General features: G+C 45.5%; 1 protein-coding gene across 1 annotated transcript in view; it reads left to right on the top strand.

Moving 5' to 3' along the window:
• TTC21B (tetratricopeptide repeat domain 21B) overlaps positions 1-24,549 on the top strand; it is a 489,309-nt gene that overhangs the window by 424,771 nt on the left and 39,989 nt on the right. Inside the window, exon 27 of the mRNA XM_069225262.1 lies at positions 3,190-3,310. Within this exon, the coding sequence (XP_069081363.1) occupies positions 3,190-3,310 (121 nt within the window). The remainder of the gene's footprint in view (positions 1-3,189; positions 3,311-24,549) is intronic.

Genomic DNA, 24,549 nt, shown 5'->3' with positions numbered 1-24,549 from the left:
TAGTAAGCATCTTCACCTTGAGCAAATCAAATCAAATCAAATCATTAGCATTTGTAAAGCGCGCTACTCACCCGTGCGGGTCTCAAGGCGCTAGGGGGGAAAGGGGGGGTTATCGCTGCTCGAACAGCCAAGTCTTTAGGAGTCTCCGGAAAGCGGAGTGGTCCTGGGTGGTCCTGAGGCTGGTGGGGAGGGAGTTCCAGGTCTTGGCCGCCAGGAAGGAGAAAGATCTCCCACCCGCCGTGGAGCGGCGGGTGCGAGGGACGGCAGCAAGTGCGAGGCCAGCGGAGCGGAGGGGGCGGGTGGGGACGTAGAAGCTGAGGCGTCTGTTGAGGTATTCCGGTCCCTTGTTGTGGAGGGCTTTGTGTGCGTGGGTGAGAAGACGGAAGGTGATCCTTTTGCTGACTGGGAGCCAATGCAGGTGTCTCAGGTGTGCGGAGATGTGGCTGTTGCGGGGTACGTCGAGGATGAGGCGGGCCGAGGCGTTTTGGATGCGTTGCAGGCGGTTTTGGAGTTTGGCGGTGGTCCCGGCGTAGAGGGTGTTGCCGTAGTCCAGGCGACTCGTGACAAGGGCGTGGGTCACGGTTTTTCTGGTGTCGGCGGGGATCCAGCGGAAGATCTTGCGGAGCATGCGGAGAGTGAGGAAGCAGGCGGAGGACACGGCGTTGACTTGCTTGGTCATGGTGAGAAGAGGGTCCAAGATGAAGCCGAGGTTGCGGGCGTGGTCTGCGGGGGTCGGTGCGGTGCCGAGGGCCGTGGGCCACCAGGAGTCGTCCCAGGCGGACGGGGTGTTGCCGAGGATGAGGACTTCCGTTTTTTCAGAGTTCAGCTTTAGGCGGCTGAGCCTCATCCAATCTGCGACGTCCTTCATACCCTCTTGTAGGTTGGTCTTGGCGCTGGCGGGGTCCTTGGTGAGGGAGAGTACAAGTTGGGTGTCGTCGGCGTAGGAGGTGATGATGATGTCGTGCTTGCGTACGATGTCGGCGAGGGGGCTCATGTAGACATTGAAGAGTGTCGGGCTGAGCGATGAGCCTTGAGGTACGCCGCAGATGATCTTGGTGGGTTCTGAGCGAAACGGAGGGAGGTAAACTCTTTGGGAGCGGTTAGCGAGGAAGGAGGCGATCCAGTCCAGGGCCTGGCCTTGGATCCCGGTGGAGCGTAGGCGGGTGATTAGGGTGCGGTGACAGACGGTGTCAAAGGCAGCCGAGAGGTCGAGGAGAATGAGGGCGACTGTTTCACCGTTGTCCATCAGGGTTCTGATGTCGTCTGTGACTGAGATGAGGGCGGTTTCCGTGCTGTGGTTGGTTCGGAATCCGGTTTGTGAAGGGTCGAGCAGGTTGTTGTCTTCCAGGAAGGTGGTCAGCTGTTTGTTGACGGTCTTTTCTATTACCTTGGCTGGGAAAGGTAGAAGAGAGATGGGGCGGAAGTTTTTCAGGTCGCTTGGGTCAGCCGTAGGTTTCTTTAGTAGGGCGTTGACTTCAGCGTGCTTCCAGCATTCGGGGAAGGTAGCAGAAGAAAAAGAAGAGTTGATGACGGTCTGGAGGTGCGGGGCGATGATGTCGTCGGCTTTGTTAAAGATGAAGTGCGGGCAGGGGTCCGAAGGGGCGCCGGAGTGGATAGAGTTCATGATGGATTTGGTTTCTTCCGTGTTGATGTGGGTCCAGTTGTTGAGGGTGATGTCCGGGGAAGCGGGTTCAGTGGTGTATGGTTGGGTCTGGTGTCCGAAGCTGTCGTGGAGGTCGCTGATCTTGCGATGGAAGAAAGTGGCGAGGGATTCGCACAAATCCTGTGAGGGCGTGACGGCGTTGGCGCTGGCGCTGGGGTTGGAGAACTCTTTGACGATGCTGAAGAGTTCTCTGCTGTTGTGGCTGTTTTTGTCTAGTCTGTCGGTGAAAAAGTTCCTTTTGGCAGTGCGGATCAGGTGGTGGTGTTCGCGTGTAGCGTTCTTGAGGGCGGTCATGTTGTCAGCGGTGTGGTCCTTGCGCCAGGCCCACAGGGCAGAGCAGGGACATAGGCCAGGTTCTACACTACATCCCAGATACTGTTAGGCTGACTTGGGTGTTCCAGATTTCAGACACTTGGGTCCCTCCAAGATATGCATGGATGTGCTAACCAACTCTTGAATTGAGCGTCTCAACACCATTTGCAACCTGAAGTGAAAATGGTGTGTGATGCTCACAAAACAAAATAGACCTGGCACTTGGTGAGTTGTGCAAAATGTTATAATGATTAACGGGCTAAGCGAGCCAGGTCTATAGCAGGTATCTATACAAATACAGAAAGTGGCTGGTGCGGGCACCCTGTTAGTAGAGCCTGTGAACAATTATTTTTGAGGACTTATTGCACATTCCCACCACTCAGGTGTACAGTACCGCAGGGGAACCCCAAAGTGGTGCTTGCTTCCGTTCAATGGGAAGGGATGTTTATAACCGTCCTGGCTAGTAAGGTGCTGATCACCATCTTTAATGTCACCTTCTGGACGTCTTTCTGGGCTTAATGTGAGCACTGCATGTTGGATGCTGATGGAAAAGTTGATGAGCCGAGCAACGCCAAAGGACCTGTTTCGATGGTGGTGCATCTCTTCACCTGTCTTTCAGGTACTCCATGCTTGGCATTCTAGTCATTTATCGCCTGGATCCAGGAAATATCAAGTGCTGAAGAAAAATAAGCCGCTTAAAGTTGGTGAATTGTTTTAATTACATACCTAACTTTTGTAGATGCAGATGAGCTCCCCCTGGCCTCCCAGCGAGGCTCCTCATTTGTTGAATGTGCTGATTTGCTTAGAATCTGAGGAAGGGAGATGGAAGAGAGGTGTCACTACAGAGCAGGGGGATATAGGTAAAAGCAAACTTGAATTACCGTAGGAAAAAGCTCTTTTGCGGAAATATTTAAATAGTATCTATATCTATGTAAGCTATCAGTGCTCGAGGACCACATTTACACTTAAGTAGCTTGTTTACGTTCAGTAATACCTTAAACATGCACAAGTTTTGATTTAAAGGCCTGTTATTTTCAATTTTTTTTCCCTCGACACAATGGGAATAGCGTAAATACTTCAAGGCATTATTACTAATAGTGTATTGAAATTGCCTTTTTGAATTTAATATGAATAAATGTGATCCTCCATAGTAGTGGATGGTTACGTAATGTTGATTCCATATAACATTTTAAAAGTACTTTTTATGTTTACAGTCTTGCTGTAAAGCCTATGAATATATGGGATATATTATGGAAAAAGAGCAGGCTTACAAGGATGCAGCACTGAACTATGAAATGGCTTGGAAATATGGAAACCAAACAAATCCAACCGTGGGTATGTTCAGACAAGCAAGAGATTTGGGATTATGAGAATTGGCAATGCTTTTGCAAAGGTTTTTCTTATCATATAATTGTATACCAAAGGTGATTCACATATTATTGTGTACAGTTACATGCTGTGCGGGGGACACTTTTAGTCTTGTAACAGATGATCTGAGCCTGATGGCAGAACAACACACTAAAATGGAGTCTGTGCTTTTGTGCAGTAAGTTTCAATGGAGACGTGCTGCAAGTCCCCTAAAACAATGAAATAACTTCGAAGAAAAACAAGATTTACCATTCTGAGCCCAGCACTAGATGGCTAGTGTGTGCAAAGCATGTGAATCCATAATACTACATGCTGCAAACTGGTTGCTATAGTTGAGTAGCCTTTTCGTTTTGGTAGATAACATAGGGTTGGGTAGGAGTATTTGCTTTGCTGCTTTTACAGAACTCAAATTACATGTCTTCTATTTGTACTTCTGCTACATAACAATTTTTGGGGTGAGTCATCCGTTTGTTAGTATACTTTGATTATCCTTTTCCATTCTCTTTATTTTTACAAACCTTTCTCTGCTGTCGTTTGTTGAAAATAAATGCTGTCCCTTTTCCTGACCACATGATTAGGTGATCAAGACAACATTTAATTCCAGCTGCATCATATCCCCTTATTGAGATTGAAATGACTTTTCCCTGCTACTCCTTGTAACCTTCAACCTTATTTAATTTCTAAAGTTTCCTTTATTTGTCTCGAAATGTCATATTGTAGGACATAAAAAGATTTTTGGCATCCGTGTTTCTTTTGTTGGCTTGAATATATTTTAAACCTACGGTTGTTTCCTTTGGTGTTATTTACCTTGTATTCCAGTGAAGCCTGAGGCCTTTCAAACTTTTGTTTTCCATCCTTTAACATCCCCTTCCCTCTATCCTTTTTCCCCAAAGATTTGGGATCCCGACTATGCCCTCAATCCACACTATGTTCTTTGCTGGACTTGCACAGATTGTGAGCCGATTATAATGATTTTCACCCCTCTAATAACTATGACCACTACAATTTTTAACATGATCACACCTTATTAAGATTGCCCTTCTTAAATTATTTTCACATAGTTGCTCCTTGGGTGATCAGTTTGCAATTGCAGTACAGTTGTTAATTATTACTGTCCTCAGAACCTCATTGGAGTTACACTCATGGGAAAAATCCCCACCCGCGGAATAGGTAGAGTTAACTGGTGTTTCCATACTTGTTACAATTCCCTCATAGATGTGAAAATACCGTCATAGATGTGGTTGTGGTGTAGTCCCTATCCACCACCACAGTAATGTATCAACATTTTGTGTTATTAATGTCTTAGAAAAATATTGTTGCCAGCAAATTGACCAACACAACTCAAGGTACTTGGGTGTGAAGTGAAGAAACTGTAATCCATAGTAAGCTATAGATACTTACCTGCACAATATTGTCTTACTTGATACTCTGGGCTTTATTTTTGAAGGTCAGTATTTTTAGAAATATTCTGGCACTCTATCAACATTGCCAATTAGGTATCATAGTGCAGACTTTCTCTCAGCTTACATCTACATAGGTATCCTTTACCAAACTTTGAGAGGTTTGTCTTTATATTCTGCTCATCTACCGCTTGCCTGATTGGCACCCAATTATTTACATTTTGTCATTCTCAGATGCCATGATCATTTTGATGATCTTCATTTGAGGCTTGATTACGTCGCTCTTTTATTAACTCACAGCATCCTAAACTGTGGCTGACTTGTTTCACAGTTCATATAATTGACCTTCCGCTCTGCTGGAAACACTTTAATTCTTGTTTTAGCTCCTTTTCCCCGTCTGTGATTGCTGTTGTGGAGGCTTGCAGTCTGCTGGATCTGGAAAAATGTTAGTGTTGAGGGACTTCTCTCACATTTTACTTACCAACGAGAAGAATCATACACTGATAAAAACCTCTCCCTCTGTACCCTCTTTAGTGACTATCTTGCCAAAGGTATTGCTAGAATAACTTCTCTGGAGCATATGTAAAAAAAAAAAAAAAAAAAAAAACTGTAAATTGGTCTTGAATATATTCAAGCTGAGACATTGTGAGAGAAGATGGAACACTGATGATGCCAATTAAGGAACGTAACACTTAATAACATTTCCAAGAAGCTTTAGAAAGTTATTGAGGAAATTACTTTGCTGCCATATTTAAATGCCTTTATTGCACACTCTACAGTCCAGTGTGCTGATCTGTGACACTTTTCATGGGAGTCACTGGAACGGAGCTTTATAACAATGGATCATGAAATACTCTTTCCCCCTTAATACACCATATATATATTTACCAGATAGTTCCATCTACACAGCACGATTTGTTCAGATCTAGATATTCCCTTAACAAATCTGTTTTATTGACTGAATTGGTTAGTTGATGCAAATAGAGAGTAAAACTCCCATAGTACAACGATTTCTTAAATTAATGCGCCTGACTAAAACACGGTGCCCATTGCAGATGGTGCAAAATGTAAAAAATATACTTATGTGTTTTTTTTTATTTTTTTTATTCCTGTTCCCAAATCAAATGGATCATAGTATTTTACAAGATGAAGGATTCAGGACAACACGGCCCCTTCATGTGTTTACTGTTCTAAACGTTAGTATGATGATGTTTTTGAGTTTCATGCTTTCACACAGAAGAAATGTTATTGCCATTTGCAACTGCTGAACAAGTTTTAAAAAAAATCTTTTGCCACACCTAGCTATCTGCATCTGTTTATTGTACTTGCAGTTGCTTCCATGCAGTTTGTTAATCTCCAGAACTCTACTTAGAAAACAAGAACCAATTACCATCTGCCGGCCATGCATTTATCATGTAGCTGTAAAGCAATGTGTGGCTCCAAGTGCTGCACCTACAATAGCACTTTGTTTATATTAGGACTAGTTGTCCACTGATCAAAACAAGAGATAATGAATTTACTCTGAATCCCTTGTAAAGTAGTTTTACAGCTCAGCCCTTCTAGTCCCTTTTTTGTGTTAGCCAAGACGTTTTGATTTTACTAAAATTATATTTGTAATATACTTTCAGCTACCTCTTCATTTGTTATTCTATTATTGTCCATTCGGATTTTGCTTCTGCCCACTACACATGGGGCAGTGGGACAGTCTACTTTAGCCACTTGCTAACTTCACTTTGACTGACTGCATTTAGCCCTTTCACAAGGAGCACATCCACACACAAGGTAGTTCCCTCTCAGTGCCAGTGTTTTTGCTTTTACTTTATTATTGCTGTAGTGTTGCCTTTGTTGGTAGAACCTGGTGTGATCGCAGGACTGTTTCTACCAGCTATGAGCACAGGGTGCATTCTAGCTTTATCAATTCATGATTCCTGCCAATGCTGTTGTATATTCCTTTTGAAGGGCCCTTTATATATCTGACTTTTTGCACACCATACCAGCAGCTCACATTGACTCTGAATATAAGCTCATGAGGATGCTCTATCTTTGCAACTCTTTGTCTGTCATTTTTTCCTTCTTTCTTTTTCTTTCTTCGTCTTAGTTTCTTTCTTTTTTTGCCTTTGTCTTACTTTCTTGCCCTCATATTTCGTTCTTGCCTTCTTCTTTATTTCTTTCATTGACTTTTTCTCTGTTTCTTTCATATCTTCTTTCTTTCAATCTTTTTCTTTCATTCGTTCTTTTGCTCCTTACTTTTTTTCTTTCTTTCCTTTTTCCCCTCTTTCTTTCTTTTTCTCTTTCACTTTCTCTCTTTCTCTCTTCTGCTCACCTTCTCGCTCAAAAGCAAGAGGCTGGCGGCCAATGCCAGATCAATGGGTTATTTTAAGTATGTGGTAGCGAAGACTTCCATTAGTCTGTGGTTGCTATTCACATTTTCTTCCACCCACTCCAGCAAGCATCAAGGGGCAACGTGTCTGCACACTTTAGCCACTGGCTGACTTCACTGATTTATTGCTTGCTGCCCTTCCACAAGAAGCAGACATCCAAGCACAAATAGTTCCCTTCAGCTCAAAGAAGGGCTATGGCAATGTGATTTTATGTGACCAAAACAACACTTATACCTTTAAACAATGTGTTTTAAATTGATGAGGGCCTGGCCGCTTTCGAACAATCATTTTGCAAAAACCATGGCAAAACAGGAAATATCCCCAGATACTGGGTTCCGCATGGACTTACTAGAGTGCCTCCTTCGCCGTGGTGCTGAGACTTGCAAAAGAGATTTTGGACTTGCAGTTACCCACTATCGAGGTCAAAATAAATTGCTCTACTTGTGATTTTAGAGCCTGTCTGAACTTTATATCAGAGCCCTTGTTCCGATTCAGTGAGGCCCTGACTAGTATCATTATAGTCGTCTAGTCTAATCTTTGTACCTTCCCTTCGGTAAACATGCAGTTTTGCCAGATGCCACAAACCAGCACCAGATGACCCTGATTTTTTTTAACTAGCACCCTACACCAGAGAGTTTAGTCGTTCAAGTAGAGGCAACAGGGTGAGCCTCAACTTTTTTCTCACTTGAGACAGTTGGAAAGTGGATGTTTTGTCAGCCAGCCTTGCCCTCTGGTCAGTAAATGCCAGCTGCTTGCTGGAAAGAAAAATCCATGCTTAATGGGACAGGGTTGGCGGGATCTTCCTGGCAGTCCATGAGGAATTTTGGCCCAATTTGTCTCAAACCATCCAGCATGGTCAGGAATCTGCAAAGTATATTATCTGCTGTGGTTGGATTCTACTGACTGCTTGGGCAGAGCAGCTGGGATAAATGTGATGCCTCAACAGCATACTTACATGTGATCCATGGGCTTCTCTGGACATGTGCAAGCTTCTTTCAGAAAAGTAAGGCATGATTTAGAGGCACTGTGCAAAGTATTTGTTCAACGCTGCAAACAGTAATAAACTGAAAAGCATCACGCAAAAAGGATCCCACATCAAGCAAAAAAAATAGTGATTTTTAAGAAATAAAACAAGACCAAAGTGACAAAAATCCAATTAGTAGAACTGGAGATGTGCAGTTTTAAAGGTTTTAGTTAAAATAGCACCTAAAATTACAAAGTGCCAACTGTGGTTATCTGGTTGCGGCAGACTGGAAGAAAGTCACACGTTCAGGCTGACCACGATGGAGTGTGTGCCAGTTACCAGGACCCACTTAGGTTTGCTAAAAACATTACCTTGCTGCTCAGTCTGCGTGGTGTTACTTCATGAGGCTTCGCATCTTCCCAGCATTGCTTCCGAGGAAGCAGTGTGGTGAGGTATTGTGGGACCTGACATTGTTTCGCGTTGGTTCTGGTGAGCTGCGCAGCAAAGCATAGCAGGGTCTTGCTTCGCTTGGCGTCTTTTCCGATGGAGCTGGCAGCTGGGGGGCAAGGCTTTGAAGGACTTTGCATTGCTAAATGTCGATTCTGAAGAGGCTGGCAACTGTGCGATGAGACTTTCCAGGGTTTCTCCTCTGTTCCGATGAGGACCACATGTGGGCTTAGCATTGCACCTTTAGGCCCACGGTTCAGGACTGGGGTGGCACTACCTGGGAGTTTGGACTCAGGTGGCAGAGTCCAGGTGCTGGGTTCAAGGTTGTTGGAAGTCTGTTGGGTCCTTGAGATTTCTGATAGAGGCCAGCCAACTAGCCCTTGGAATCACTCTTGGGTCCTGTATTTAGAGTTGCAGGTCCAGTCCTTCTTACCTAGCCAAGAGGGAAGCAGGCAGTAGATCAGCATGGCATGGCAGCAGTCCTTTGGAGCAGCTGTACTTCAGAGCAACAGCCCAGCAGAGTGGCAGTCCTTTCAGCAGCACAACAGTCCTCCTTCCCTGCAAAGTATCACACAGGTCCAAAAGTGTACTGACGAGCTGGTGTCTGAGGTCGAGTATTTAGACCCAGTTGTGGCTTTGAACTGGGGAGAAACTTCTAGAAGTATGCTTTGAAGTGCACAGGTTCTCTGCCTTCCTTGCCCTGGCTCCAGACTAACTACAGGGATATGCAGCCCTTTGTGGGGAGGCAGGATACAACCTATTCAAGTGGAAGAGAAACTGTGCACAGCTCCTCCCTCCCATCCTGTCAGTTATGGCCCATCTAGGCACACCTAAGCTCCCTATTGTGTGTGGCTGTCTAGGAGGAATACACAAAGCTCTGCTGTCAACTACACCCAGTCATGTGACCCAGAGACAGGCTGCACACACTAAGTGGCTAAGGCAGGAAAATGGCAGCTTTCTAGCAGTGGCATTTATAAAATTGTCCTTTAAAAGTCTGACTTTACCATAAGTTAAGATTTGTCACTACAATTTCAAAGACATCAAACATAAAGTGGTCATCAGCTCCTGTTTGGAAATTACAGCTTATTAAATGTAATAAGGTAGCCCAATGTTATCCTATGGGAGAGGTAGGCCTTGTAGTAGTGAAAAACGAATTTAAAATTACATGTACTACATTTTAAATATATTGCACCCTGCCCTTTGGGCTGTCCAGGGACTACCCTAGGAGTGTAAGAAATGTGTTAAAAAGGTAGGTTTTAGCATGGCAAAAGGTTTATTGTACTAGGTCAGCCTGGCAGCTTAAAAGTGCTCCCCCAGGCTGCAGTGGCAGGCCTGAGACAGATTTGCAAGGCTACTTAGGTGGGTGGCACAACAAGTGTTACAGCCCTATCAGTAGTATTTAATCCTGAGAAAAAGCATTGTTACTCTGATCAGGCTGCCCCTCTGAGAGGATCCTCTTTCATAGCACCTGGGCATAGTGTTGCATCGGAACTTGTGCAGGCTCCACCTTCATGCCTGTAAATTGAGTGGCAGCAATTTTCAAACTTCCTCCTGAAGTCTGCAATGTTATTCTGGCAGCCAGGCATCCCTCAACCAAAACACTATATGCCTGCCACTGGGACAAATTAGTGGCATGATGTGCCTCCAAGAAAGTTGACCCTATTTATGCATCCTTCTCCCAAGTTTTGTTGTTAAGAATTTCCCTGGCCCAGCAGGGCTCTGCTTTGATCACTGTCAAAGGTTACCTGTCAGCCATTTTGGCTTTCTTGTGGTTGCCGGACCAACCTTCTTTATTTAAGTCACTGGTTGTGACTCATTTTCTAAAAGGACTGCAACATCTGTTCCCTCCATGACCATTCATTGAGGCCCAGTGGGAACTACATTTTGTCTTGATGTTCTTAATGTATGCACCCTTTGAGCCTCTACATAACTGTTCGCTCTGTTTACTCCCCATCAAAATGGCTTTTCTGGTGCCCACAACATCGGTCAGGTGAGTCGGTGAGTTGCAAGCACTTAGCCTGCACCCTCCTTACACAATATTCTACCCAGACAATCTGGTACTGATTACTAGGATAGATGGATAATACTCTGCATTGAAAATTGTTACACATTGGCCAAGAAGCAACATCCTGAGGGTTTGCACGCTCATTCCACTAGAACCAAGGCTGCCACCACTGGGTTAACTCGTGGAGTCCCTGTCCTGATCATCTGTTGAGCTGCAAAGTGGGCATCTGCACTTATTTACTAGACTACTGTCTGGGCTGTCAGGTCTGTAGCAATGGACCATTTGGTCCTCCAGGACTTTTTTGCCCAAATCTGTTCACAACAACAGGTGTTGCTTGGGTATCTACTCTGAGGTAAGTAATCTGCAGCTAGAAGTCTCTATCAAATGAACAAGTTTCTTACCTTTGGTAACACCTTATCTGGTAGAGACTCTAGCTGCACTAAGTGTCATCCAAGATAAGTGACAGTATGGTTTGACAGAACATGCGTCCGAGGTACATGGGAGCCGAGGACAAACTGTGATAAAAACACTGCACAACAAGCATGATATTGCCTGGTTGTGTCCGTAGCACACATGGGGTCTTACCCTACTTGGGAAACATATTATGCCACATGGGAGGAGGGATAGGACATGTCCCTGTAGTCACACACTGCTGTTGTGCCAATGTGGGTAATATATTTGCATTAACAAATCCAGGCCCCCACTATGAGTAACAAGTAAGTAAGAAATATAGAAATATTATGTTACTGGGAAAGCATCCCTATGCAGAGTTAGGGCTAGAAAATGACTATTCCATAAAAGGTATCTACTCACATTGGCAAGGATAACATGTCATCTCTGGAACTTATGTTTGCCTTATTTTCCTACTAGCTCCTCTGTTTCACCATTAAGTAGCTCCAGTAAATATATGCCCTCACCGCGAGCAAAAAATGTCTCTCTGTGCATACGTGGGTGCAATGACATAACCAGGTCAGCGTGATCTAGGCACTCATAAGGAGCGGAGTCCCTGTCGCTTGAATGGTGTGTTTTTTGGGTCGTGCTCATGGGAAATTGAGTCCCTACAGTGGGGGCAGATCCCAGAATAAAAATATTGGTGCAGCATAATCTTGTAAAAATGTTTACCAAAAAGCAACAATTGGACTTAGGTGATACCTAGGGGAAAATATATGGGATATATTCGGTAGAAAGCCTGTATGTTCATTGTGAAGTGTTTACACGTATTGTTACTTATTCGGGATGGCGATTAATAGCAAACGTGCAACTTTGTGCACTGGAAAAATTTATTTTCTTGACCAAAGCAGTTATCAGAGGTGGAAATTTCATTTATTTTCTGACTTTTGGATATTACTTCGTAGTAGCTGAAGAAGGCATGCCTAAACTGGGAGCAGAAGGAGTCACATTACATTATTATTTCACCTCACGGGGAATCCTTTAGACAGAATTTTAAGGAGGAATGGTTGACGGTCATGAGGTTAAAGGGGCAGGGACACAATCAAGTTATATGAAATTGGGCTAGTTCCATGGAATGTTATCATTCCAGCGACTGATTTGTCATGGGTGTTGGAGTTGTGCATCTTTCTAAAAGAATATCCAATCACTCACCAGTAGAACTACATCTGGCCTGGTGAGGGGGGAAGGATCATGGCATGTGGCATCTGGATGGTTGGTGTTTAGTGGCTGATGAACTGTTTGCTTATAGAGATTATGTTGGAAAATGGGTTATTGGTAAGGGCAGGTAGGTACCTACACCTAGCAACAAGCCACTAACCTCCACTTAGGTCCAGTTAGGTTTCAGTAAATTAACCCCAGCTCAACCCTTGGTAGCTTGGCAACGAGCGTCAAGGCTTAACTTAGGAGACAGTGTGTAAAGCATTCAAATATCACAAAACAGTAATTAAATAAAACACAGGAAACAGTTTAAAAATCCAAAACCAATTTATAAAAATAGTTTATATTTTTATCTTTAAAATGACACCAAAACGAATAAAATCAGATAAAGGGAACCGGAGATATGAATTTTTAAAGAATTATTATTTTTCTAGCGCTTAGAAACAAAAAGCGCCAATCCGGTCATCTGGTTGCACCTCGACCGGGGCAAAGTCAAAGTTTCAGGCCGACCGCGATGGAGCCCTGCTCGGCTACAGGTCGCGGGAGGCCTCGGTTAAAAAGTTACCTTCTGACTTAGTCTTTATTTTGAAGATTTTCTTCAGCGGGACGAACCTGCCAGTCCTATCCGACCTCCTGGAGCCCTTCTCCGGATACGCGATGCTGGATTCCTCGGTGGAGATTTTTACCTTCGGACTTAGTCGTTTTTTCGAGGTGAAAATCCTTCGACCGGGGTAAACCTGGATCTTGATCCGAAGTCCATGGAGCCCTTCTCGGATACGATGGCTGGGAGGTCCCGGTCAACTTTTTACCTTCGGACTTAGTCTCTTTTTCGGAGATTTTTCTTTACCGGGACGAACCACCAAATCAGGCCGGGTCGCAGTTGAGGCAAGCCGGCTAGAATTTCCACGGCGGGTCGGTCCCTCTATGGAGCTTTTTTACAAAAATTCTCAAATCTTCTCCAAACTTCTGGGGCTTCACCCAGATGTTCTTTTAAGGTTCTTTTGGGGTCCACAGCTCACCCAAGGGTCCAGAAGTTCTGAGATGGTCCTTGGGGGGTGCGGACTACCACTCCCAGAATGCACCTGGCGCAAACTCCTTTTTGGCCACTGGACAGTGGTCAGCTGGTCACTTTCTTCAGGAGTTGGTGCAGGGGACTCTGGTTAGCAATTTTTCACCTGTAGCAAACAGGGAGTCCCTCCTTGAACCAGTTGAAGCCAGGCAAAGTCCTTCTTGTGATGAAGCCCAAGTGTGCAGCTGGTGCAGTCCTTCTGAGTGCAGGTTCCAGGTGCAGGCCAGGGGTCCAGCAGGGCAGTCCTTCTTCTACTTTAGTTCTTTTCTTGTTGAATTCTGGTGGGGATCTGAGGTGTGGGTGCAGGTCTGCCAGTTTTATCCTTGCTCCTGGGTGAAAAGCAGGGGGGTCCTGGTTCGCCAATCAGGTACAGGGTCGTCCCCCTGTGATGACCACTTCCTGGGAAGTGTGGCAAAAATCCATCCCAGAAGGCAACATTCTCTAAAAATCCAACATGGCTGAATCTGATTTTTCGAGGTTACATCTGGCTGAGCCCACCCACTGGTGTGGCTAAAAATCATAAACACACCCCTCTCCTGCCCTCTCCTAATCTAATCAAGGGGGCACCTAGTTGTCTGGGGTTGCAGGATGTGGGGGTGTTGCTGGTTGCTCCAAATGTCTTTCTCTGCCTTTGAAGACCAGTTTGGCAGCCCTCCCCCTTCCTGCCTCACCATCTGCTGAGGGGAGATTCTCTCCCACAAGCATATTCCTTTGTGTGAAGCCAGGCCACTTCACACCTCATCAAGGCAGCTTGGCTAAGCTGCTGCAGGCTGGCCAATCCGAGCACAGCAGCAAAAACAATGCAGGGCTGAAATTGGCAACTTTTTAGGTAAAGTCTAAAACTTTTTACCTGAACAAGTTATATTAAATCCCACAACTGGAAGTTGTGGGATTTATTACAACAATTAATTTGATACCAAATTCTTGGTATGGATCTTTTAAGGAGACTTTAAAATTTAAAACAAAGTCTCCCCATTCTAGCCTATGAAGGCCATTTACTACAATGAGGGAAAAACGAATTTGGCTGTTTTTACCTCACCAGGGCTTATAAAACTATTTTTATAAAGTCCCTGCTTATAGTTACATGGCACCCAGCCCTAGGGGCACATAGGGCACACCTTAGGGGTGACTTATATGTAAAAATAAGGTAGTTTAAGACTTTGGAACTACTTTTAATTCCAAAGTCGAATTTGCATATAACTTTAATTTAAAAGCAGCCAGCAAGGCAGGCCTGCCTTTAAAATGACACTGGGCACCTCAGCAGTGCACCTATGGGTGCACTACCTATGCTGTGGTCCCTAAACCTACATGCCCTACCATATACTAGGGACTTATAGGTAGGTTAACTTAGCCAATTATAATTAGCCTAATTTGCATATTGATTTTACACAGAGCACAGGCCCTGGGACTGGTTAGCAGTACCCAGGGCACCATCAGAGTCAGGAAAACACCAGCATAAAGTGGAAAATGGGGGCAAAAAGTTAGGGGGTCTCTGCAATCAGCCCTGTTTTCTCACACAAGCCCTCCCCCAGCCCACACGCCCAGGAGACTCAGCCCAACCCTGGGAGAGTCTTCCTGGCTTGTTAGGCGAGGAAGACAGTGAAGAAAACTGGCTGTCCCTTTGCAGGGCCTACTCTGCCTTACATCCTCCTGTCATGGTCACTCCCTCTGGGTAGTGAAGTCATCCCAACAGTGAAAGGACCCATCTCAAACTGAAACTTCCCTCTAGGGGGGTCTTCCTCCTCTCTCTCTGCCAACTTGGGTAGTGAGGTGCCCACCTCCCCTACTCCTAACTTTGCTAGGGCAACACCTAGCTTACCCAAAGAGGTCACCCAACACTTGAGCAACCCCACCATGACCAACAGGGTCAGGGGGCCTACTTTGCTATTGGCCCTGGGGTCTGCCTCCCAGGCCAAGTACAGTGCTGCCAGGAAGGCTAGCACCCAGCAGAGGCTACTGACAGCTGTCAGTACCCAGAACCACACCCTAAGCTCTCCACTGACAGGTGGCTGAGCTGCTTTAGGGGCAACATTGGGGTCCTGGCACCCCTCTTGCTGTCTAGAGTGGGGGGCTACCACCTCCTGTGGCAGACACCCTCCTTCCACTCTCCCTTTTGTCAGTGCAGGGGCAACACCCTGCATCTGGACAGCTGCCTGACTACTCAGGACTTCCTTGGGGTCAGGGGAGGCCTCACCAGTGCCAACTCTGGGCTCCCCCCCCTACTGGGGCAGAAGGCCTTTGGCTCCCTGGAACTCTCTTTAAGAGTGGCCTACCCTTCCTTTTCTTCTTTCCTTTTCTTGGGGACCCCTGTCTCCTAACTGTAGGGACTGACTCCCCAGGATTTTGGTTTGGGGGGGGCGCCCTGGGCGACCGCCCCATCTGGGACCAGACCCACCTCTGGGAGGTCATTGCCCAGGATACAATCTAGGGGGAGGTCAGCACTGACTACCACCCTAAACCAGTCAAGGATACCCTCCCTCTCTAGGGGCACTATGGCTACAGGTTTGGTGGTGACCTCCCCTGTGGCTATCCTGACTTTCCTTGTCTCTCCTGGGACATACATATCTGGGGTCACTAACCGGTCACTCACTATAGTGTGACTGGCACAGGTGTCTCTCAGGCCAGTGGTAGGGATCCCATTCACCTGAATGGGGTGGAAGTGCCTACTTCCACCCTCAGGGATCACCAGCTTACCATCTGGTCCTGTCTCCCAGCTCAATGCTAGAAGGACTTCATCATCTGAGGAGTCCTCCTCCATGGCTACACTGGACAGCCCAGTGCTAACCACCTTCTTTGGACAGGCTGCATCTCCTCTGAAGTGACCTGTCTGCTGACAGTCAAAGCAAGCCCTACTGTCCAAGAGCTTTTTTAACCCTGGGTCTCCCTGTCTCTGCTTGTCAGAGTGGGAGTGGGATTTACTCTCCTCCTTCTTAGGGTTCTGGGGTACAGAGGGAGTCTCTGTGGTGGGCTTACCACCTCCCTCCTTAGGTTTTTGGGGACCTGTCCCCCCCCCTTCTTGGAGTCTCCCACCTGGGACTTGACAACCACCCTGGTTCTCAACCACTCATCAGCTGCCTCCCCTAGCTCTCTAGGGTTGGTCTGCTTAGAGTCCACTAGATGCTGGCGTAACCTTTCTTGGGTACAATTGGTCAAGATGTGCTCTCTTATGATCAGATTGTATAACACCTCATAAGTATTTACTTTGTTACCAATAATCCAGCCCTCTAGTGCCTTTAGTGAGGTGTCTACAAAGTCAACCCAAGACTGGGTACTGACCTTCTGGGTGTCCCTGAACTTCATTCTATACTGCTCTGGGGTCAGACCAAACTTTTTAGTCAAGCAACTCTTCATACTGGGGTATGAGTCTGCATCCTCCCCCCTCATGGTTAGGAGCCTATCCCTCCCTGAGTTGGGGACCAACTCCCACAAAAGGGAACCCCAGTATTGAGGCCTAACCCTTCTCATTTGGAGTGCCCTCTCAAAGGCCTCCAACCACTTGTCTATATCATCCCCCTCTACATAAGCAGGAACCACCCCCTTGGGTAATCTGGGGGAAAAACCCCCACCCAGGGACACCTCAGCTTCTTTATCGCTGCCACCATCTCTTTTCTCCTTGTTTGCCCACTTTTTCTTTTCTAGGGCCAGCTTGTCTGCTTCCAAAGCTATATATGCTAGCTGGGCCTCCAGATCTCTTTCCCTGATGGATGGGTTCTCTCCTCCTGAAAGGACCCCCTTCCCATCACTAGCTTTGGGTCTGCCCCTAGTGACTGTATGTACTGAGGACCGTTCTTCCTCATCCTCACTTAGGCTCAGATGCCCTCCCTCCCCTGAGTGGTTAGAGCTAGCACCCTCCCCTGTTTCTTCCTCCTCTGGAGCTTCCCCTAGGTCTACCTCTTGGGCCTCAGCCCATGCTGTCAGGGATGTGATCAGGACTTGCTTCCTGAGGTCAATGGTTGCAGGCAACCCTCTTTCAGTACACAACCCCCTAAGCTGGACTACTGTCAGTGTGGGTAGGCTAGCTAGATCAAGCTCCATGGTTCCCTGGTTTTGTGTCAACAAAAACTTTTTGCAAAAATTGGAAACAATAATTTAGAAAAATTACAAAAATTCAATAATAGAAATTAATAAAAATTTAAAAAAAAATTAAATAAAAAAAAAACAAAAAAAAAAACATTTTTTGCACTAAGACAATTTAAAGGATTTTTAATTTGTTTTACTTAAAACTGTAACGTGATACTGAACACAAGTACAGGATCCCACCGCTGCCACCAAAAATGTTGGAAAATGGGTTATTGGTAAGGGCAGATAGGTACCTACACCTAGCAACAAGCCACTAACCTCCACTTAGGTCCAGTTAGGTCTCAGTAAATTAACCCCAGCTCAACCCTTGGTAGCTTGGCAACGAGCGTCAAGGCTTAACTTAGGAGACAGTGTGTAAAGCATTCAAATATCACAAAACAGTAATTAAATAAAACACAGGAAACAGTTTAAAAATCCAAAACCAATTCATAAAAATAGTTTATATTTTTATCTTTAAAATGACACCAAAACGAATAAAATCGGATAAAGGGAACCGGAGATATGAATTTTTAAAGAATTATTATTTTTCTAGCGCTTAGAAACAAAAAGCGGCAATCGGGTCATCTGGTTGCACCTCGAACGGGGCAAAGTTAAAGTTTCAGGCCGACCGCGATGGAGCCCTGCTCGGCTACCGGTCGCGGGAGGCCTCGGTTAAAAAGTTACCTTCTGACTTAGTCTTTATTTTGAAGATTTTCTTCAGCGGGACGAACCTGCCAGTCCTATCCGACCTCCTGGAGCCCTTCTCCGGATACGCGATGCTGGATTCCTCGGTGGAGATTTTTACCTTCGGACTTAGTCGTTTTTTCGAGGTGAAAATCCTTCGACCGGGGTAAACCTGGATCTTGATCCGACGTCCATGGAGCCCTTCTCGGATACGATGGCTGGGAGGTCCCGGTCAACTTTTTACCTTCGGACTTAGTCTCTTTTTCTGAGATTTTTCTTTACCGGGACGAACCACCAAATCAGGCCGGGTCGTGGTTGAGGCAAGCCGGCTAGAATTTCCACGGCGGGCGGTCCCTCTATGGAGCTTTTTTACAAAAATTCTCAAATCTTCTCCAAACTTCTGGGGCTTCACCCAGATGTTCTTTTAAGGTTCTTTTGGGGTCCACAGCTCACCCCAAGGGTCCAGAAGTTCTGAGATGGTCCTTGGGGGGTGCGGACTACCACTCCCAGAATGCATCTGGCGCAAACTCCTTTTTGGCCACTGGACAGTGGTCAGCTGGTCACTTTCTTCAGGAGTTGGTGCAGGGGACTCTGGATAGCAATTTTTCACCTGTAGCAAACAGGGAGTCCCTCCTTGAACCAGTTGAAGCCAGGCAAAGTCCTTCTTGTGGTGAAGCCCAAGTGTGCAGCTGGTGCAGTCCTTCTGAGTGCAGGTTCCAGGTGCGGGGTCCAGCAGGGCAGTCCTTCTTCTCCTTTAGTTCTTTTCTTGTTGAATTCTGGTGGGGATCTGAGGTGTGGGTGCAGGTCTGCCAGTTTTATCCTTGCTCCTGGGTGAAAAGCAGGGGGGTCCTGGTTCTCCAATCAGGTACAGGGTCGTCCCCCTGTGATGACCACTTCCTGGGAAGTGTGGCAAAAATCCATCCCAGAAGGCAACATTCTCTAAAAATCCAACATGGCTGAATCTGATTTTTGGAGGTTACATCTGGCTGAGCCCACCCACTGGTGTGGCTAAAAATCATAAACACACCCCTCTCCTGCCCTCTCCTATTCTAATCAAGGGGGCACCTAGTTGTCTGGGGTTGCAGGATGTGGGGGTGTTGCTGGTTGCTCCAAATGTCTTTCTCTGCCTTTGAAGACAAGTTTGGCAGCCCTCCCCCTTCCTGCCTCACCATCTGCTGGGGGGAGATGCTCTCCCACAAGCACATTCCTTTGTGTGAAGCCAGGCCACTTCACACCTCATCAAGGCAGCTTGGCTAAGCTGCTGCAGGCTGGCCAATCAGAGCACAGCAGCAAAAACAATGCAGGGCTGAAATTGGTAACTTTTTAGGTAAAGTCTAAAACTTTTTACCTGAACAAGTTATATTAAATCCAACAACTGGAAGTTGTGGGATTTATTACAACAATTAATTTGATACCAAATTCTTGGTATGCATCTTTTAAGGAGACTTTAAAATTTAAAACAAAGTCTCCCCATTCTAGCCTATGAAGGCCATTTACTACAATGAGGGAAAAACGAATTTGTCTGTTTTTACCTCACCAGGGCTTATAAAACTATTTTTATAAAGTCCCTGCTTATAGTTACATGGCACCCAGCCCTAGGGGCACATAGGGCACACCTTAGGGGTGACTTATATGTAAAAATAAGGTAGTTTAAGACTTTGGAACTACTTTTAATTCCAAAGTCGAATTTGCATTTAACTTTAATTTAAAAGCAGCCAGCAAGGCTGCCTTTAAAATGACACTGGGCACCTCAGCAGTGCACCTATGGGTGCACTACCTATGCTGTGGTCCCTAAACCTACATGCCCTACCATATACTAGGGACTTATAGGTAGGTTAACTTAGCCAATTATAATTAGCCTAATTTGCATATTGATTTTACACAGAGCACAGGCCCTGGGACTGGTTAGCAGTACCCAGGGCACCATCAGAGTCAGGAAAACACCAGCATAAAGTGGAAAATGGGGGCAAAAAGTTAGGGGGCCTCTGCAATCAGCCCTGTTTTCTCACACTGTTTAACATGTGTTTGGTTTCCTAGGCCTGTACATTTTAGAGACCTTTAGAACAATAACTGGGGAAAGGCTAAGGCCTCCCTCCGAGGTAGGGAAAGGGAGAAGAAGCTGGCCATAACCACTTTTGAAACTAGGATACTCTGGCTTTAACTGCCCTTTGTATCCACAGAAGGTGATCACTGTTGCAGCAACTTGAGACAGACAGGGTGGCCTTTTGACAAGTGGCCGTCGACACAGCGAGATTACCATGGATGGCCTTGTAATGGCAGATATACGAAACTGGAGATAAAGTGGAAAGACTCCTCTATTGGCTGGACAGTAGCAACCATAATGTTACAAGAAATACAGGACTTATTGGGGATCATGGTATCTGGTGCTTTCGCAGTCATCCATATAATTTGGGGCATATTACTATTGTCTATACAAATCCAAACCGTTGTCATACCAGGAAGCCTTTTCAGCCATGAAACAGAACCTTCCGATACAGGCATTGAGCTCTGAAGACTGTCATGCTTGAGTTTCCACTGTTATCTCTCAAAAGCTTTGATTATTTGTATCTCCTTGTCCAAAAAGGCTAGACAATCAAGCACCTTACCGGAGGACTGGGAGCTAGTTACTATATCAGTCCTACTTAAAGCAGAGAAGCTTCCCAACCAATGCACATCATACTGCTGGGTCTCTCTCATTAATGTGGACACCAGGATTATTGCTAGCACTGAGGGTAATTAGTTTGTCAGGTTGATAGAAATTAACTTGTTCACCCAGACCAAAATGGCTTCATGCCAGTCAGTAGCATGTGGCATTATATCAAGCATGTGGCACTGGCTCACATGCAGAACTTCCCTCGTCCCTGTGTGTGTTTGATAGATAAGATTGGAAAAGCTTTCAGTGACCTCAGTTGATGTTTTCTGCATGAGGTGTTATGTAAAATGAATTTTGGCCCTTGTTTCCTACCCTACACCAGTGTGCTCCATGACAACACACAGGCCGTAGTTCAAGTAAGTGATGTCTATCCCGCTCCTTCCCTATCAGTAGAGGCCCCAGGAAAGAATGTCCTCATTCTCTCTGTTAATTTCCTTTGAGGATGGAGTCCCTCGGACACAGATCCGATGTGATCCACTATTACAGTGCTTCTAATAGGAGGTGGGTATTGAAGACTGTATATCCTTACACGTGGACCACGTGCGTCTCTTCATGTGTTACCCTTTTTGGACAGGGCTGTGATTGATGAATATTCCCGAATTATATGTGGAGTTCTCCAGGCTGCAAGTGAACTAGGCAAATCGCCCTTAATTCTCATTCATTGGGATATTGCCTAGGGTAGCTTCCGAACCAAATTTATCATTCAGACTACTGGTGTCAAATACCTCAATATGCACTTCCCCTTGAGTCAAAACACTGCTGGGCACTTAATATGACACCTGGATTGGAAATGGAGATCAGGTACATACAGGACTGTAGCAGATTGCCAGTAGCATTACTTTCTTACAAATGCACACAGTAGGTATATGACTGAGAACTCTGAATGGCTGACACACGCCTTCACGTTTGGGTCTCCAAAGTAGTCATTTTAAATGTTTGGCTCTTTGGAGACAGGGAAGCCTTTTGTCTCGAGCAAAACCTATTCAAAACTGCAAATGATTTGGAAGTTATGGATCCTCTGTTCCCTGGACATGTCCTCCCATGACTTGGTTGTGCTAAAATGTTGCGTAAAGCCCTCTGCTGGACCAGATGGGAAGGCAGACTTCCACATAGGGAATTTCTAAAATGGGGAAAATGGAGGAGGTGGATCATATGAAATTCATCACAATGCTGCAGGAAGATGAACTTCATGGGTCTTAGATTTCTCCAATTAAAATACTCTCTCAAGAATTAGCCAACGGAGGGGAAGGCTGTCTGCGAGTTCAGCACATTAAAAGCAAATTTAACCATCAAATGACTGGGAGGGTTGGATTTTGAAAATATACTAGACTCATTTCCAATGACTCCAGGTTGTTTTGTGGTGCAGAGATAGCAGTGGGAGGGAGATCTGGGTCCCCTGGAGGACCCAGACCAGATGGATGCTTTCATGGCCCCAGAAGAACTAGCTAGCTAGGGTAAAGTGGTCTAAAGACAGCTAATCTACCTGCAGAGAAATTACTTTGCCCCTAAATGACTTTAGAAGATGAGCAGGCCTCATTCCCTACCCTGCATTAAATTTCAAACTCAAAGATAAAGGGTCTCCATCATGGTCTAGAATGGCCCAACAATTCAGGAGTGCTGGTGCAGGTTCACCCAGACAATATCCTCAACATTAGGACTACACATTTATCTCCTGTCCAGATTAAGACCACTCACTGATCTCTTGTCCAAATTATCGCCCCTGTGGGGGTGATAGGTGCTCTGGGGTACTCCCGAGTAAGCATACCAGTTGGACTTGGCCCTCTCTGGAGAGTCACCCCTACACTTTTTGCCTCCGCCCCTCCTGTTTTCTGAATCATTTGTGTTGGCTTTTAGGTCTCTGTGCACTTTACCAATGCCACCCAGTGCTAAAGTGTTTGTACTCTCTCCTGTAAACATGATGAAATTGGCTTACACCCACTTGGCACATTTAATTTACTTTTAAGTCCCTAGTATAAGTCCCTAGTGAAGTGGTACTGCTTGTACCCACGATCTCTGTATTAAGGAGTCCCTGGGCCTGCAGTGCTTATTGTGCCACACACTTAAGTAGCCTTTTTTAAAACATGCCTCACATCTGCCACTGTGCAGTTTATTTTACTATATTTTACCAGTTTATTGATACAAAATTCAACTGGAATTAAAAAGCACAGCTGCCATTTCAACCAGCAAAATAAACCTCTTTGCAAGGCCTAAAACTTCCTTTTTAATACTTTAATAATTGTTAGCTTTTGTTTGGGAACAGGTTGAAATTGTATGTTTTCTAGTCTAAGGAATTGTAATTTTAAACCCTCTTTAATGGCAAAGTCAGATTTTAAGTCCCAATTCTGAAAATACCATTTTAGAAAGTTGGCATTTTCTTGTCCTAGCTATTTGGTACCTGCAGCCTGTTTCATGGGTTACATGCCTAGGTGTAGTTGGCAGTGGGCCTTTGTGTATTTCTCTCTAGCCAGTGTTATCAAGGGGAGACTGGGTGTTGGCAGGATGGGCCATCCTGACCTGATAGGAGGGGCGGAGATGTCACCAACTACACTTGCACTTCAAAAGAGCTGCCTCAGCACAATCACAAAAAAATTCACACTAATCTTTTGTGACTTTGGGCATTCTGGGACAAGAGCAAGGGAAGGAAGTAAGGAAATTCCAAAACAAGATGTGGGGTGGAAGTCTAAAAGTTTCTCCCACTTCAAAGCTGGCACCAGGTTTAAATAAAGACTGGACCTTCTCCTTGAACGCGGAACCACGAGAGTGACTCCGGGGACTAGCTGAATGGTCTCCTGTTCTGAGCTGCAGGAATATAACAAGCTCCAGAGATTTGATCTGCATCTGCCCAGCTGCCTAGACTCAACTGGACCTGATGCGCCCTGCTGCTGAAGTGAGTCCTGTTCCCCAAGAAGTATCCTCCAGGTCCTAGACTCTTGGCTGGCATCATAATGTACTCCTCTTGCCCCAACTGTGAGTTTCCTCAGACCCTACACAGCGTGACACAAGACCTTGCATCGCAGCACCTCGCATCTGCTGCCTCATCGGAACTGTTGCATCTTGACACAGGACCTCTCTTTGCAGCACCTGAATAGGAGACCCTATCAGAAACAACACATCTCGACTCAGGACCTCATATTGCAACAGCTCCTGATTGGTGGCCTCTTTGGAATCAATGCAACTCGCCATATGACCTCAAATCTCAGTCCAAGTACAACCAGGTACATTGATTAGCGCCTCGAACATTGTTCTGTACCCGTCCCGAGCTCCATTGTGTCCCGGTGCGACCAAATAACCCCACTTGGTGCTTCGCACTTTTTGGCACTGCCTTTACCTAAGACTTTGAAATTGCATATCTCTATTTCTACTAATTGAATGTTTGTCTTTCTGATATCATTTTATTTATTACAATTTACTCTATTTTTCTAGATTGATGTGGGATTGTTCTTATTTTATTTCACTTTATTACTCTTTGAGTGCTACATAAATGCTTTACATATTGCCTTTAAATTAGGCCTGACTGCTTTTGTGCCAAGCTACCAGAGGATTAAGCACAGGTTTAATTTAGTGACTTTTTGTGGTTCAATCTGACTAAAATTGTGGTTGTTTCCTGAGAAATGTTTCACCCCCCTCACCAGTAACTAAATTTCTCACAGTACAATTATGGGAATTGGTACTCTCCTTTCCAAGAGGGACGTCACCTAGCACCGGAGGGTGGGGGTCAGCCCTACCAAGTGATGTTTGAGGGGCATGGATATACGCTGTCAAGCGGAGGAACCAATCTGTTGAGCCCTGAGCTGTCCACGGATTGTCAAGATTATCCGGTGTACATGGTGGGATTATTTTCACATTGCTACCACTTAATGCATCACTACACAGGTCTTTCAACTTTGAGCCAGGGGATGGATGTTTATACATTAATTTGTTTTCATATTTCCATAG

This window comes from Pleurodeles waltl, chromosome 3_1 (genome assembly GCF_031143425.1).
Source record: "Pleurodeles waltl isolate 20211129_DDA chromosome 3_1, aPleWal1.hap1.20221129, whole genome shotgun sequence".
Classification (NCBI taxonomy): Eukaryota; Metazoa; Chordata; class Amphibia; order Caudata; family Salamandridae; genus Pleurodeles; species Pleurodeles waltl.
This window is presented reverse-complemented; position numbering and strand designations above follow the sequence as displayed.